Genomic DNA, 15,833 nt, shown 5'->3' on the forward strand with positions numbered 1-15,833 from the left:
CGAAAAATGCGCCGTATTTGATAGCTTGCTGCAAGACCTCACACCAGCGCATCTACTGCGGGTGGGTTGCCTGTTATCGGACCCGGAGTTAGCAACATCCCCCAAAAACCCGAAGAGGAGAGTCCTGGCCCCTAGCCCTGCCAGTGTAGCAGAAATGATGACGGATGATGATGGCAGCAGCAGCCGTTCTTCTCTGCGTGAGTAGCTTAGTAGGCTAACCACGTTATTAAATTAATGCATGTAAGGTGAACTAGCAAACACCGTCATAGTTACATGCAGCTGTCTTCTTGTTTGATGGCAGATACTCCCTTCACCCTGGCCAAAAAGGCTAAAATGACCAAAGAAAAAGTGGAAAACAGCTAAACATGAGAGGTTTTTGGACAAAGTTTGTGTTTTTTCCATTGATTAAGCACTGCTTCCAGCCAAGAGTGATACCATAAATCCCCTATAGCTGCAGAAAAGGCTAACATTGTTATCTTTTTACAAAAAAACAGCTGAACATAAGATGTTTTTGGACCAATTTTGTGTTCTCCATTCTTTAAGCACCGGTTTGAGCACCGTTTAAGCACCGGCACCGTTTCAAAAGTACCGGTTTGTCACCGGTATCGGATAAAACCTAAACGATACCCATCCCTACTTACAACTGGGCTTGTCAGGCACTCTTCTTGGCTGCAGTGGTTATTATTATATTTACATGCTTCCAGCTCCCGTTTTTGCTCGATGACAACTCGTACTTTTCCTTTTTCTCCCTCCCTCGCTCACAGACACATAATGGTATGGCAGTCCATTCTCCCTGCAGCACGGACTACACTGCCTATGATGCTACATTCTTTAGAGCTATGCCTGTAGCATTCTGCCTATTAGCTTAGCACAACAACAACAAAAAGCCGCTCTCTCACCCAGGAAACACACAGAGAGAGAGAGCGTCACCCTGTAACCATGGCAACCGTAAAGCTGCCGCCTGGAACAGCAGAACAGCTGTCAAACAAAACCCAAACAGGCCTGACCCGCCACAATATGAAACAGGGAAGTACCGCCGTGTAATCCATTTATTTCAACAAAGTAACTGTATTCTAAATACCACATTTTTAAACGGTAACTGTAACGGAATACAGTTACTCATATTTTGTATTTTAAATACGTAACGGCGGTACATGTATTCCGTTACTCCCCAACACTGGTGGCATCATGTTACACACCTGAATGCCACAGACCAACAAATCGCCAAAACGTCTGTTTTTATAGAGGTGCACACATTTGCTGAAGATCAGTTCATTTGATCAGAATCATCTGGCTGCTTCTTACCCTCTTAATTCCCACAGGAGGAGTAAAGTTGCACTTAACACACACATGCACAGTAATGGTAAAGTTAACACAGTATTGTGTTAATTTACTTTATTTACTTTAATAACTCCCACGTGATTGGAAAGCATTTCAGTTTGGATTTGTAAGGTTCAAGAAAAAGATTAAAGAGTCAATAACTTTTCTAATATAAACTTTTTAAATGGACTATGTAAAGTTTGCGTTGTATACACTGTAGTTGTAGAGTTTGAATGTTTCACTAAACCAGTTTCAGCAAAGAAAGATAAGGTTTTCTTAAAACACATATATGGTTTTATTAACAGTATGTTTCTGTGAGAAGGAGAGATGAATGGAAACACCACTGTCCCTGCGTCTCGGTGAAAGTGAGAAAGCAATGTACTGTTTCTTTGCCCTTTCTATTAAAAGCACCTGAGCTCAGCTGTGGTACTCTCTTCCTGCCTGTTTTGGCTGGATCCAGGCGTTCATCCAACTCCGACAGATAGGCAGACAAACAGAGGGTTACATTTTTCTCCAGTAATCGACCAGAGAACAGCAAATTAAAGTAATACTGTGTCAAGAAATATAAGCTGTTCAAGAAACCCAATCGGTTGCACTCATAATAATGTTCAACATTTCACTGTTTCTCAGTGGATATAATCGGCTTCATCGCTGTTGATATGAAACCATATATAAATCAGTTTCTTTCCCCAAGAGCTTGCAAAGCATGGCAGGGTGAAAATGTGTTTTTCATTACACGAATGCTTTTCATTTCCAGTTATAGGGTGAGCTGATGCCAGCCACTTTTGTTTGTGAGTGACCTACATTCTCTCACTGTTAACAAAGCTTCAGCTCTATTGATAGCTGCAGACTGGACTCTCTCAAGCAAAGGGCCAAGAGAATAATTAAGCTAGATTAAATGGTCAGTTAGATTTGCTGAAGCTTTGAGTGGGATTTCACTGAAGCCCAGTAGATTTCAGATGACCCTGATGAGTTTTTCTGCAACAGCTCTCCAGTTTAAAATTCCAGCAAGTATTGGCCTTTTCTCTGCAAAGAGCAGAGATGGTGAAGTTACCAGTCAGTGGAAATATGACAAGGTGCTTTACATGCACGCTGTAACAAAGAAAACAATCAGATGATTAAATAATGTCACTTGTTTCTCAGCGAGAATCACATTCACTTACACAGAGACCAGAAATCAGAATAGATTAGAGCTGGAACTAATTTCTATTTTGGTGAGTCAGCAAGACTTTTGTAATTTTGCCTCTCTGAACGACCACGGTTAATTTTAATTTTGAAACTCTGATGATTTGGTTGAAGTTTATACCTTCTGTTTCATGTTTTCGAGGTTCAAAAGTAACTGGAAACACCACAGAAAAATTACATATAAGGATTGGCTTGAGTGCTTTTTGCAGCCAGAGTATGCAGCCGTGCATGCCCATGTCATAATACTGCCTCCAACGTGACTTACAGATAATGTGGTATCCTTCAGATTCTGAGCTGTTTCTTGTTTTCTCCATGTTTTCTCACCATTCTGCGAGATACGAGATAATCTTGGGTTCATATATCTAATTAGATGTTTTCTGATGAAGTCTGTTATGATCGTCTTGTTCTTAATTGTAAACAGTGATCTGTGCCTTGCTGTATAGAGGCCTCTATTGATTGGAGAAGTGACAATTTCACACCTGCTTCTTCAAGAGTGTTCTTGACTTGGTTTGATGTTGTGAAGTTGTTTTTTTGGGCATCAAGTGGATGATGATGCCATCATCCACTTTCCTTTCTCCTGTGGTCTTTTAGGCTACAGTTGGTCAGCGCATTGATTCCTTTTAACAATCTACCAGATAATTTTGCTTTCTCTCTGATAGGTTTATTTTGGTTTTTCAACCTTAATTTGCACTGAGATCTCTTTGCGCCTCAAATTGACAGTTCCATTGTGAAGACGGTAAACTCAAGCTGAACGACTGGACTTAAATCCAAATCTTTTATCTGCGTAGCTTGTCATGGAACATCGCGGATACAGGCATCAACCGGCTATAAAGCTTCTTGGCAGTCCAATGATAGTTGAGCCTCTTGAAATAACTGTGCACAAAAATTGATTTAACTCCTAAACAGTTAATGCAATACTTTTGTTAAATCCTTATTATTTAAAAAGTACTTCAATCAACTTTGCACTATTTCAGATAACATATGAGAGAAAAATAACACCTCGTTGAAGTCTGTAACTATGAATAATATTATCTTACAGGATTTTATGAAGACTGATTATTGAGGTAATTCTCTCTGCAAGAATCCATGTAACTGTGCATGTCTAACTTTGCGTAATCTAAAATCTCCGCAGTCGTTTTGACTCACCACCATCAAAGCCAGTAAAAACAGACACACTCAAAATTTATTAAGGAGGCTGATTAAGTCTGATTAAAATATAAACTGTAAATAAATCAACAAGAAAAGAGAGCATTTATTGTTAGGGAATAATAAACCATAATAAAGATGCATAAGTTAAAACGGAAAATAATTTCTAGAGGAAAATAGAACACACAACAAACCATTTATAATAAAAAATGCTATTTAAACAATAGGAGAAAAACATTTTCCTTTTCTTTTCCCAGACTGCAGGTACAAGCACACTTACAGAGTGCTGCATTTTTATTTGGCCTGTTGTATTTGTAATATTGTGCTAATCACAGAGAAGCATGGAAGCATGAAAACAAAACTGGTTATTGTTATCTCATGCTAATAGCTTTTCTTGACCACTAGTGCACGAACATGCTCAACGTCTGGGATCAGAACACCCTGAGTTAATGAAAAGGGTTGGCTCTTTATTTGATTGTAGTGCAGTTTCCTTTTGTGCATCACAGTGTACTTGTATTTATTATAGGCTGCAGCATGATGACAGCAACTGTATTCTCAGTAACTATTGAACTGTTTAAAAGTCAGAGGGTGTATTTGCAGACTTGATATGAATCACTTCACAAGGAGGACCATGCAGACAGAGTGCATTACCTACAGACAAATTATGTAGATTTTAAGCTAAGCTACTTACCGCAGAGTGGATTACGAGCCAGATGCACATTCATTTTTATTTTCACTTGTCAGCCTCCCGCCCGTAAGTCAGAGTAGTTAGATTGTATTAGAGGGATGATATTCAATCAAATCAAAAGTAAAACACGTTCCATAGTTCCCAGTAAGCTCAGTTAGATCAGGTAAAAATCTTTCATTCAGTCTCACTCTTCTGGGTTATTTTGTTCTCATCAGGGCAACATAGCAGAAAAACTTTGGCAAGACAGCAGCAAATATTTGGTTTTTAAGGTTATTAAAACCATGGCATTGATTGAAACTCACACAGGTCTGCACCTTGCTGAGTTAGCATTCTTAAAGGTGAAATATTAATTGTACTGTTACCATGAGAACAGATGAAGTTGGTCAGTATGTGCAATGGCTAACTCCAGAGACAGAGTACTGTGCAAAAGTCTTGAGCCACCCCTTTATTCTTTATATTTTGCTAGAAAAATTGCAGAAATTGGAAATAGGTGAACTGTTCAAATGGAAATTAAACTATCCATCCATTATCTGCTACTTATCCAATTCAGGGTTGGAGACTCTTACTATCACCTACCATAGGGCGAGATGCGGGGTACACCCTGGGCAGGTCATCAGCCAACGTGCAAAACTTCAACACAGCCTGGACTTTCTTAGGCAAGCTTACGTATAATTTCTTTAAGTAGTCTTCAGGAATAGTTCCCAAGGCTTTTTGATGGACATTCAAAGCTATTTTTTGGATACTGGCTGCCTTGTGTTCTGTTCTCTGTCAAGATGATCCCACACTCCTTCATAATATTGAGGCTCGGGATCTGGGAAAGCCAATCCATGACTAATTCGGTTCCATTATGTGTTTTTCTATCCAGGTATGTTTTTACTCCATTGGCAGGGTGTTTGGGATTATTGTAATGCTGAAAAATGAAGCTGTTGCTAATCAGATTCTTTCCAGGTGGTATTGGATGGTGGATCAAATTTTAAATTTGGATGCATCACTCCTTCAGACCTTTTGCCACTGATTTTTAGTCCAGTTATTGTGTGATTTGCTATACCTCAGCCTTTCCCCCCATGTGTTCCTTCCATAAGAATGGCTTCTTGACAGCCCACCCTTCCACTGACATCATCTCTAATAGTGTGTGAATAGAAGATGGCTCAGCGCTTAGACTAGATAGATAGATAGATAGATAGATAGAAAAACTACATTTACCTCACATACATTACTAAATTATTATAATCAGTCTCTCTGTGGGAGGAAGCCTGAGTAAGTCGGTTACTCTGGAGTTGGTCAGACATGCAAACTCCACACAGAAAGGCTCCAGGATTCCAACCAAAAACTTTCTTGCTACAAGGTGACAGTTCTAACCACTGCCCTGTTTTAGATCTCGTGTCCATTTCAAGGCACCCGCAGACCTCTGTGTGACCTCTGTTTCTTACATGTACCATGTATGATCCCTCCTATGGTGTTTCCATACGAGCCTTCAAAGTAACTTGAAAAAATGTGGTGGGAAAATAAAAGTTCTCATGACAATGTCATGGTGCGCCTTGAACTCTGTCACCACTGTCCCATAAGAAAATAAACACAGATATGACATTTATAGTTTCACGGTCACAAGATTTCCAAAAAGCACTATTTTCCCTTGATTTGAACCACAGTGGTAGATTTTTTTTAAAATCCATATCTCCACAGATATGACCTGGAACAGCCTGGATACATAGAAAACTGTAGCACAATATTAAATAAATATATAAATAAACATTGTACATTTTGAAATATATTATATTTTGTGTATTTCTGGGGCAGTTTGGGAAAAGAATAAGGATTTAGAATTATTATTATTATTATTATTTTTTGCTGCTATTTTTTAAGTTAAATTCGACACGAACAGTGTGTAAGCGTTCCGGGTATTTTGAGAAAATGAACACCACCTATAGTAAGAGTATCAAAAATAGTTGGATTTGCAGCTCGGAGGTGTTTAAATTAACACTTTTACATCAGCACCGTTTGTGAGCTAAAAGGGGCCGTGCCTCTGTAAGCAACCGACGTCACCATAAATAGCTAAAGCTAGCCAGTGGTTCAGGGAGAAGAAGAAAAGAGCTGCAAGCGGAAGAAGTACCGGATTTTGTTTCCGACAGTATTCGGTCTATGGTCTTGGGTTATTATTATTGTTGTTTTTTAAATATCTGTATTTTTAACACATTTTGAATTATGTCGACACCGGCAAGGAGACGGCTCATGCGAGATTTTAAAAGGTACCGTCCTCATCGTTTGGGCATCTCTGTGTAGCTTTAGCTCATGAAGCTGTCGGCAGCTAGCTTAGTGTTAGCTCCTGGTGCAAACAATGCTGTGCAGAAACCCAGGTAGGAGTTACTGTGAGACAGGCTCATCGGTAATGGTTTGTCTCGATATTTGATGGCTAATGAAGTGACCGAGACGCTAGGGGATCATTTAAACGCTGTTTGTGTTCTGCAGTGGGGGGAGGTTTTTGTACCGAGGGAATAACGTTTTCTTTTTTTATGGCTAGTTTTGTTTTTTCTTTTTTTGGTGTGGGATCAGCCTCACTTGCAGAGGTTTACTGGTGACCGTTTGTCTTGGCTTAACTGGCCCCGATTAGAAGCTAAATGTCACAGGATTTATCCTATTAATACCCGCAGTCTGCAAGCTGTAGGTTTATATTGTGCTTTCAAGTAAGTCAGCCAGTCGGCATGGTCATATTTCATCCTAGGGGTTGTAGGTTTTGCCAAGGTTTGTGGTCGGGGATTGCTCTATCTATATGTTCCTGGTGCTTTATTTTAAATCCAGATATTTAATACACACAGTTAGTACGTGATGATACGATAACAAAAAGAATATGTTAAGGCTTCCTGGGGGAATAACACCTGGCAAGGGCCTGCTTGTAATACCTGCTATCCCCAATCTGTTGCCTCGCTCCATATGGCATCCAACTGTGTGTGCGTGAATAACAGACACACACACACCTGTCAGTGGAAAAAAGATGCTGAGCTATTCTACTAAGAGCAGCCATTGAAGCGGAGGGGATAATGTGTCACTGTAACTGAACTCTGCTCTGCTAGTCCCCAGGTGGTAAATGGTGACACTGAGGCAAGGGAAACACAATTGCACATGCCCGAATCAGCATGTGTCCACGCCAGTGCTGGCTGATTGAATTCAGTCTTGCTTGGTATTGCTTAACCTCAACTGTTTGACCTGTAAGTCAAAGTGTATGTTTCTTAAAAATGGGCCGCTACACTGTTGTGTGGGGTTTTAGCTCAGTAATTTAGATGTAATAAGACGGCAAATAAATGCTGTGGTCCTTTCTTTTTGACTATATTCAGTAAGGCTTAACCTTCTTTTCTTCGCCAGATACATTTTCAGAAATAATTTTAGTCCACGCTGCAGTGAGCTGTGGCATTTATTCTTGTACGTTGTTGTCTGCATTGCTGCCTTCATGAATGAAACTGGGCCGCTCGTGCTGGGCTGGAGCTGATAAACCACAAACTGCAGTTACTTTTACCGAAACACAGGAAGGAGAGAAGACTTCAGAGCTGACTCTGAATATATACACACATCGTCAGAGTTAAAAAGAAAGAGAAACAGGGCATCTCTCTGCACTCTTAAAATAGTTTTATTGTTTAGTAGATGCATTCTCTGTATGCTAATCAAATACTGAGTTTGTAGGGTATATTACTATGAGGAAGACTTATGATTATACGTGTAGTTACATTTTAGCGCATTTTAGCTTACTTCGTAGCATTAATGCAGCATTGTAAATCAGGTATTACCCTTTCATATAACACATGGATATTTTAAATAATAACAGTGTGTACGCTCTGATTTCTATTAGAGAACATTAAAACCTCTTTTGGCACATGTTATAACACTTTGTGTACCTTTTTTTAACCCCAGGTGTTTGAATTTGCTAAACTGCATCATTTCCGGAAGGCTTTGTTTGAGATGAATGATTATCTTGACAACACTGTTTTTAAAATAATAAACAGTTTTATGAGGGATTGCAATTAAAGTCCTGTAACAATGCAGTGTCCGATATAAAGAGTCTAAAATGACAGTGACTAATGTCACATGAAACCAAGTTGTACTTTTTGTCTCTATTTAAAGAGAAAACATGTTGGATGTATTTCATGATATATAGCTACAAAAAGATGATATGAATGTTTCTTATATAAGAGCAGTTTCCCCTTTCTTAGGCATTGAGTCTGTTTCGCTTAATGCTTACTTTATTACTTATTTAATGCTTTCTATTGAGGAAAAGCCAAATCTCTCCCCCCAAAAATGTGTAACCCCAGTTTTGGGCTTTATGTGTCTGATTTACACAAGGAGGCTTTTAATTTGAAATTAATGGGCTAATTTCAGTTCAGGATTCAATCAAAGAGGCTGGTATAGTAGGGATAAGAGGCTAGTCTTTTAAATTTTAAATCTTAATCGGGTGTTTTCTGGCCTCAGCCATCGGTCTCTAGAGGTCATAGAGCATGTTTTTGGTCCACATATAGTTAAGGCAAATAATTAATTATATTATATTATATTAGCCTATTTTTACATAATAGTTTAATATAATACTAACATAATAACTTGATACTAATATATTAAAATGCATTCCCATTTTATTTTCTGAAAATTCATGTCAAATTTACCACCACGCAGTCTCTTCATCAACAGTCCCGTACTTGCCCTAATCTTCCTTACTGCAGACTTGTGAGTAATCCCCACATTTCAAGTAAAATAAACTATCAGTCTATCCTAGAAGATGAACTCAGTGGAGCTTCCCTTTACCAGCAAAGAGTTCAGGGAGATTACTGTAAATGAGGTTAATTGCAGTGGGTCCGTCTACAGCAAGGGACTTAGACATGGATCTGCACTCACAGACGCACAAATCAGCCTACCTTGTTTTATAGCTATAAGCTCTTATTAAACCAGCTTTTAAACCGGGCCTGGAATTGTAGGCCTCAATAGCCTGTAGTGACTGCCGGACTTGGCCTATATAGATTTGGTGATTTGAAGCAAGACCTTTAATGTTGCACAATAATCTACCATGAGCTTCAGAAATCAGTTTGATAGCCAACACAGATTTTATTGAGGCCGCTGTCGGAAACTTCATTTAAATTGTTGACCCGCTGCCACACCTGTTTTGATTTGCTGACGCCTCTGTTGCTAGGCAGTTGCTGCTGTGGAATGTCGTTTGTCAGGCACGCCTGGGTAGTTTTATTTGTGGATCCTCGACAAATTATTATTTTTAATTATGATTAATCCAGCTGTGGTTAATTTGGGTTAGCCGATAAATCATTTGGGGGCTGAACAGCCCAAAAAAATGTATATATGATCTCAAACCCTTTTTAGTTTCTTATTTTTACCTTCTCACTCTTTTACCTTCAAATTACAAGCGCTATCATGTGAAAAGCGATGGTTTCCCAAATCTTTGACTGGCACTCATTTGACAATCTTTCACCTTTCATCGGATCAGATAGAGGTCTATGTAGAGAAGATATAATATGAAACATTATGTTTGAAAACATAGCAGAGTTATTCCACCTTAACTTGTTTAAAAAAAAACCCACTATAGTGATTTCATTTAGAGCCCAGTCTGCCAGGCCGGGTCAAGCTGCTGTGATACGAAGAAACATACGTTTTATCAATTAGCCAGAATGTTAGGATATGTAGATGTGCCGGTTTTCATCACTTGTCTCCACATGGTTCCACAACCAAACTTGCTGAATTATTTAGCAGTGTAGGGCGTCTATAGAGGAAATGTAAAGGTTATGGTTGGAATATGATTCGCAGTACTTTCATCAGCACATTGTGGAAGATGGTGGAAAAATAGTACTTGTAGGATATTTTAATATGCTTAATTAAAACAAAGGTAGGTTTATTTTGTAGTACTACAGGCTTCCTGTTACTGGGAAGATCTGGGTCCAAGGTCACAGTAGAGGTGAAAAGGTCAAACACAGATGATAATACACAGATTTGAATCAGTACATATTTTTTTTTTTGCAAGCAGTTTTTAAATAGTTTCTTTTGTGTGTGTGTAACCTTTAATATAATGACGTAATGCCAAAAAAGGGCTTTAAGCTTTTTTCTTGCTGACCTTATATAAAACTTGCGCATTGGCTAAAACTGCTTACCCAATTTGTCTCCCTCACAGAGCAGTGCTGTGGCTGAACGAATGAGACTGAAACGGTTTCACACATATCAAACGACAGCCTGTACATTTCATAGAGTAAGCAGTTGCCATGTCAGATCCTCCTGTGTCTTACACAGTCGACATTTTAGATTTAGTTAGATCTTTAAAATTGGATTTGATGACCGGGTTTTTGATTGGTCGTGTGTGTCTAGTCTGGTTTCGTTAGTGCTCTTAGTGGGGGAAGCCTGGGTTGTTTTGTTGTGGTGATAACACCACAACAAAACTGATGGTAGAGTAAGGGAAGTCAGATTAGGAAAAGAGATCCTGGATGTGTTGAGCTTGCTTTGTAGTGCAGGCTCGTGGCTTCCGCTCGTTTCCTGCTTCGACGTTGTTCTGATAGCCCGTCGGTGCTACTCTGAAGTCATTTCAGGTGAAGGTCGACTTGATGGCTTAAGTGCTTTGCATTAACAACACCAGAGATTTGATGGTCACTGTGGATACAGTACTGGTGCTGCAGTGCTTCAGATGAGCTCTTATGTTCACTGACATGTGACAACAGGACTGTCATAGTGCTGTTGATCCTGCGAGCCTGGCTGTCTGTTGAAAGTCGTGTTGATACAGCAGTTCGTGTTTTGATTGCTAATTTTCCTGCAGTAAAGCTGTTAATTTAAACCATCACCCCTCCTCAGCTGTCTTTCCCACTTGCTTCTCTCCCTTTACATCTAAGGGGTTTTTATTTTTGCCATCATTCTTTTTCATGTTTTTCTCCCCTTTCTTCCCCCCCCCCCCTTTTGCTCCTTTACTTCATGTCCCTGCCTCCCTTTCCACTGATTCAGGCTTTTTTGCTGTGCACGTCTTCTCGTCTCACCTCTTTTTCTTCACTCTAAAGTCTCTGTTTCTTTCTCCATCTTGCCCAGACTTCAAGAAGATCCTCCTACCGGTGTGAGCGGAGCACCATCAGAGAACAACATCATGCTTTGGAACGCTGTTATTTTTGGGTGAGTCATTCTCTAAATCCGCCCTGCCGTCTTGACTGTGCCACTGCGATTGTGATGCGCAGATTCTGCAACCCACCCACCCCCACTGTGTTCTCGTCCACCACATCCTTCTGCTTTAAAAAGTGTTTCTGATTGCAGCCCTGATTGTTGCACAGAGCAGTCTGGAAAATCAGCATGTGGAGTCACAGCAAGTGTTCAGTGGAAGAGAGGGCTGGAAGACACTGTTAGAGATAAGAAAGTGTGTTAAGAATAAACCTGTATTAAAGAAGTAGCTTTTTGAATACTGGGTGTATCTCTGGTGGATAATTTGCTGTGCGTGTTTAAAAGAAGAGCGACTAGAGAAAAATCTACTCAGAAGTGATGTGAAATTTAAGTCGCAAGACTTTATAAAACATCAAATGCACAAGCAAATCAAATAGCTGAAAGTAACTAGAAATCCAACCAGGACCAAGGATGTGTAACAAAACCAAATTAGAAATACTCACATGGGTTTATAAAAATACACTCGATCGTAGTTGCTCACCTAAATCAAAGGGGAGGTTGCTACAAATGTAAAGTATGAAGGCAGCTGTTTTAATTGGCCCCTCAACATGTTCTGTGTGAGCACGAAGAGCTTAGTAAATATGGACCCTGGTGTCTGCAGAGCTTCTACTCCTTGAAGGACAGACTGCAGTACTACTAGAGGTCTTAATGGGGATTAGCAGTGGGGATATTTGGATTTTGGAAACATTTTAAATCTCTCTCTCTCTCTCTTTGCCTTCTGCAGGCCTGTGGGAACACCATTTGAAGATGGTAAGTTCTACATTTTGAGTCATCTAAAGTGCAGCCTCATGTTTATCTGAGTTCTAGATGTGGTTTAACTTTGCCTTGAACTCGTGATGTTGTTGTAGAGTCGGAGAACTCCGTCAATGTATTATTACTTTTTGGGCAGCGTGCGTGTAGTGAAATGATTATGGGTTGCATGCTCAAATAATCAGTCTACCCGAGCACAAAATCCTACAATTATCGTGAGGATCGCCACACCTCTGAGTAGATAGCTTCTTTTTTTTTAAATTGTAAGTTAGAAATTATTACAAATTGAGTATCTGGAGTGGTTTAAGTGCCTGAAATGCATTTAAAATGACTTAAATTGAAAACAAATTGGTACTTTAATCGGTCATCATATTTTGATCATGTGATAACAACTAGACCTCTGAGAGTTAGGAACTGCTACAATTATTTTTAAGTAGAAAGGGGAACTGACATTTAATCCTTAAAGGTTGAAGAAGTTGTAGTCTAATTTATACACAGTTTTTTTTTTTTTTGATTTTTTTTGTATAGGAGTCCCTTTGGCAAGTTATCACAGCTGCAGTAATTTCAACTGAACAATTATCAGGGGCTCAGTTTTGTTGGGCTGAAAACTCGCTGTATCCACGCACTGGCTCTATAAATATGAATAAAAGTACTTATTTTAACTATAGTATGATGTGAATTGAACAGAAGTTTGTAGGTCGGTGACGCAGCATCATAAAGTAAGATTTTTACCCTTCGACCATAAAAGGCTGATGTGGTATTGTCGTCCCCCTGCCAGGCGGGCAGGCAGCGTTCATACAGTTTTCTCCAAGCTTGGATTTAAACACTGTCCATTGCTTCTTTTATAATAATTAACTTTCTAGCTTCTCTTTTCAGTCGAGCTGCTGATATTTATAGTAACATAATTCTTTCTCTCATTTTGTCTGACCCCCTCCATCTTTCACATCTGTATTCTCCTTGCAAAATTCCTTACGTTCACCCCCCCCCCCCCCCCCCCGCCCCCTCGCGCTCCCTCTGTCTGTCATTTGTTCTGCCTCATACCCTCTCCGTCTATCTCTGCAGGAACATTTAAGCTTCTGATAGAGTTTTCTGAGGAGTACCCAAACAAGCCTCCCACGGTTCGGTTTGTCTCCAGAATGTTTCACCCAAATGGTAAGTGGGCTAGCAGCTGAAATGCCCTCAATTATCAGTGGTGCAGCACCCATGTTCACTGAAGCTTACAAAGTGTTCTGACCTTCAAGCAACTAAGCTAGTCTAGTGAATAAAAAAACAGTGTGACAATGACAACACATAGTTGATACAGAAATACTTTTTTTTAATGGCTCTATTTGTGTGTATTATATCTATACTATATCCTTTATCTGTTACAGATCATCTAAAATGTTACTTTTTCAGTCGGGTTTATATAAAATTGTGTTAGAAAGAAATTGTAGGAATAAAAATTTAAATTATTTACATAATCATTGCCTTTTATTTCTTTAAAAAACATCTTTGTTACAATATATATATATATATATATAATATAAAAATAGATTTTAAAACTTCAGGTATGTTTATGTGATCTATGTGTTAAAGTATACTAAAATAAGTGTTCAACATAACACGTTTTGGCTGCCAGGCCAGTAGATCAGACTTTTACTGGCTATTTTAATTACTTTCTACACTAAATCTATAAGAATGTAGCACAATCTATGAGTAGATTTACATTTTATAGTGTAACCTCATCCCTGTCTGTATGCTGCAGGTATATCTCAAAGAAGGAGAGTGGACAGCCTGCAGTAAAGTCTACAAGTTTAAAGACTGAGGACTTTATCTGCATTTAGCTTTTATTGTAGCAGGTAGAAAGGCGTCAGGAAAGCTGGAAGAAAGAACAGTAAACGGCATCAGGACAGCCTCCACATTAACCTTATGCCAAATGAGTCACATGCTGAACCAGTGAGCTAATCCAGCCAGATAAACCAGCACCCCTATGCTTCAGTTTTAAACACAATCTAAAAAAATTGTAGATGATTGTGTAATATTTAATATATTTTGTGCAAATAAACACACATCAAGACTTCTGTAGATATTAAATGAAACCCTACAGTGTTAATATATATATATTTTTTTTTCTTTTAAAGAGTTAAAAAAAAAAAAAAATGTCCAGGAGCAAAAATGAACCACTGCAACTTTCCACTAGGTTTATACCAGCGGCCCAATTCCTCTGTTTAAAAATAAAATTGTAAGAATGTTTAACTTTTTTACATTTTTACACAGAATAATTATCCAACTCTTGCTAAACATGTTGTAAATTTGTCAATTTTCCTTTTTAATGGTTTGTTATTTTATTCAGTTTGTGGAGGTAGACCCAGTCTTCCAGATCTCGCAGTCTCAATAAACATGCATCAGAGCCTAAAATGTATTTTCACACATTTTTATGAACTATAATAACCTTGGTGGATGCCGGCATTGTGATGAGTTATGTATGTAATATGTTAGACTTATTTATGGCTTTGTTTCATTTTTAAGTTTTTGGTTTGCAGCGGTAAAATAAGAACAAGCACCAGATTACAATGTACTTCACCAGCAATGTAAAGAAACTGTCTTGATAATTTAAATTCAATTTAAATGTTTAATTAAAAAAAGTGTCATGTATTTATTTAAAGGCACGGTGCACATTAATGTCTATATTTAATCTGTAGCCTCTGGCAGGTCAAACAAAAACAGTACAATAAGAAAACAAGGGGCAACAAATAAATATGAAAGCATACAGCATTAAATATAACGCACATTAGCATAAAATTAATGGTCACGGATACATTCCTCATTAGCTTTAGTTGTAAATGTGTTGCTGATCTTTTTCTCTGCATGTCAGTTTACGCAGATGGCAGTATATGTTTAGACATACTTCAGAATCGCTGGAGCCCCACATACGATGTGTCGTCCATACTCACCTCCATCCAGGTTGGTCGTGTTTCACTCCCTTTTCATACATTTTGGTTCACGGTGAAGCATGATGATTCTATACAGGGACATCCGAAGTATCTCTCCTGGTTATTTAACCTTCAGGATGTCAACATTTTCATCATTAGTCTTCTTTTTTTCTCTCTCGCAGTCATTGCTGGACGAGCCAAACCCCAACAGCCCAGCCAACAGTCAGGCCGCACAGCTCTATCAGGAAAACAAGAGAGAGTACGAGAAGAGGGTGACGGCCATCGTGGAGCAGAGCTGGGTGGATGTCTGAGCTCCTCTTGCTTTCTGCTCTCTACTCTTCTCTCCGTCACCCGCTCTTCACCATCCAAGTACTTCAGTCTCTCATTTTTACCTCATCGAGAAAAAAAATCAAGAAAAAAAGAAAACACAGCAACTATATCAGAAGAACTTAAGTGCCACACTGGGGGGGGGGGGGGGGGGGGGGGGCAAGAACAACCAAACCAGAATGGACATTACCTTGCTTGCCAATGCATTTTAGGGAAACAGGAGAGGGGAAATCAATCTTGTATTTGTTCCCTGTCTTTACTTTTATTTTTTATTTTTTTTATTGCATGATGTGACATAAGTTATTGCTAACAGAATTTGTAATATATCTCTGGTTGGA

General features: G+C 38.9%; 1 protein-coding gene across 1 annotated transcript; it reads left to right on the forward strand.

Moving 5' to 3' along the window:
• The first annotated feature begins 6,382 nt into the window (after nt 1-6,382).
• Nucleotides 6,383-15,646, forward strand: ube2b (ubiquitin-conjugating enzyme E2B (RAD6 homolog)). The gene is made up of 6 exons (XM_085175267.1): nt 6,383-6,585; nt 11,384-11,464; nt 12,231-12,256; nt 13,319-13,408; nt 15,111-15,199; nt 15,351-15,646. Exons 1-6 carry the CDS (start codon nt 6,542-6,544, stop codon nt 15,477-15,479), a joined length of 459 nt encoding a protein of 152 aa, XP_085031393.1. The 5' UTR covers nt 6,383-6,541; the 3' UTR covers nt 15,480-15,646.
• Nucleotides 15,647-15,833: the final 187 nt, after the last annotated feature.

Source organism: Neolamprologus multifasciatus, chromosome 10, assembly GCF_963576455.1.
Source record: "Neolamprologus multifasciatus chromosome 10, fNeoMul1.2, whole genome shotgun sequence".
In the NCBI taxonomy this organism is placed as follows: Eukaryota; Metazoa; Chordata; class Actinopteri; order Cichliformes; family Cichlidae; genus Neolamprologus; species Neolamprologus multifasciatus.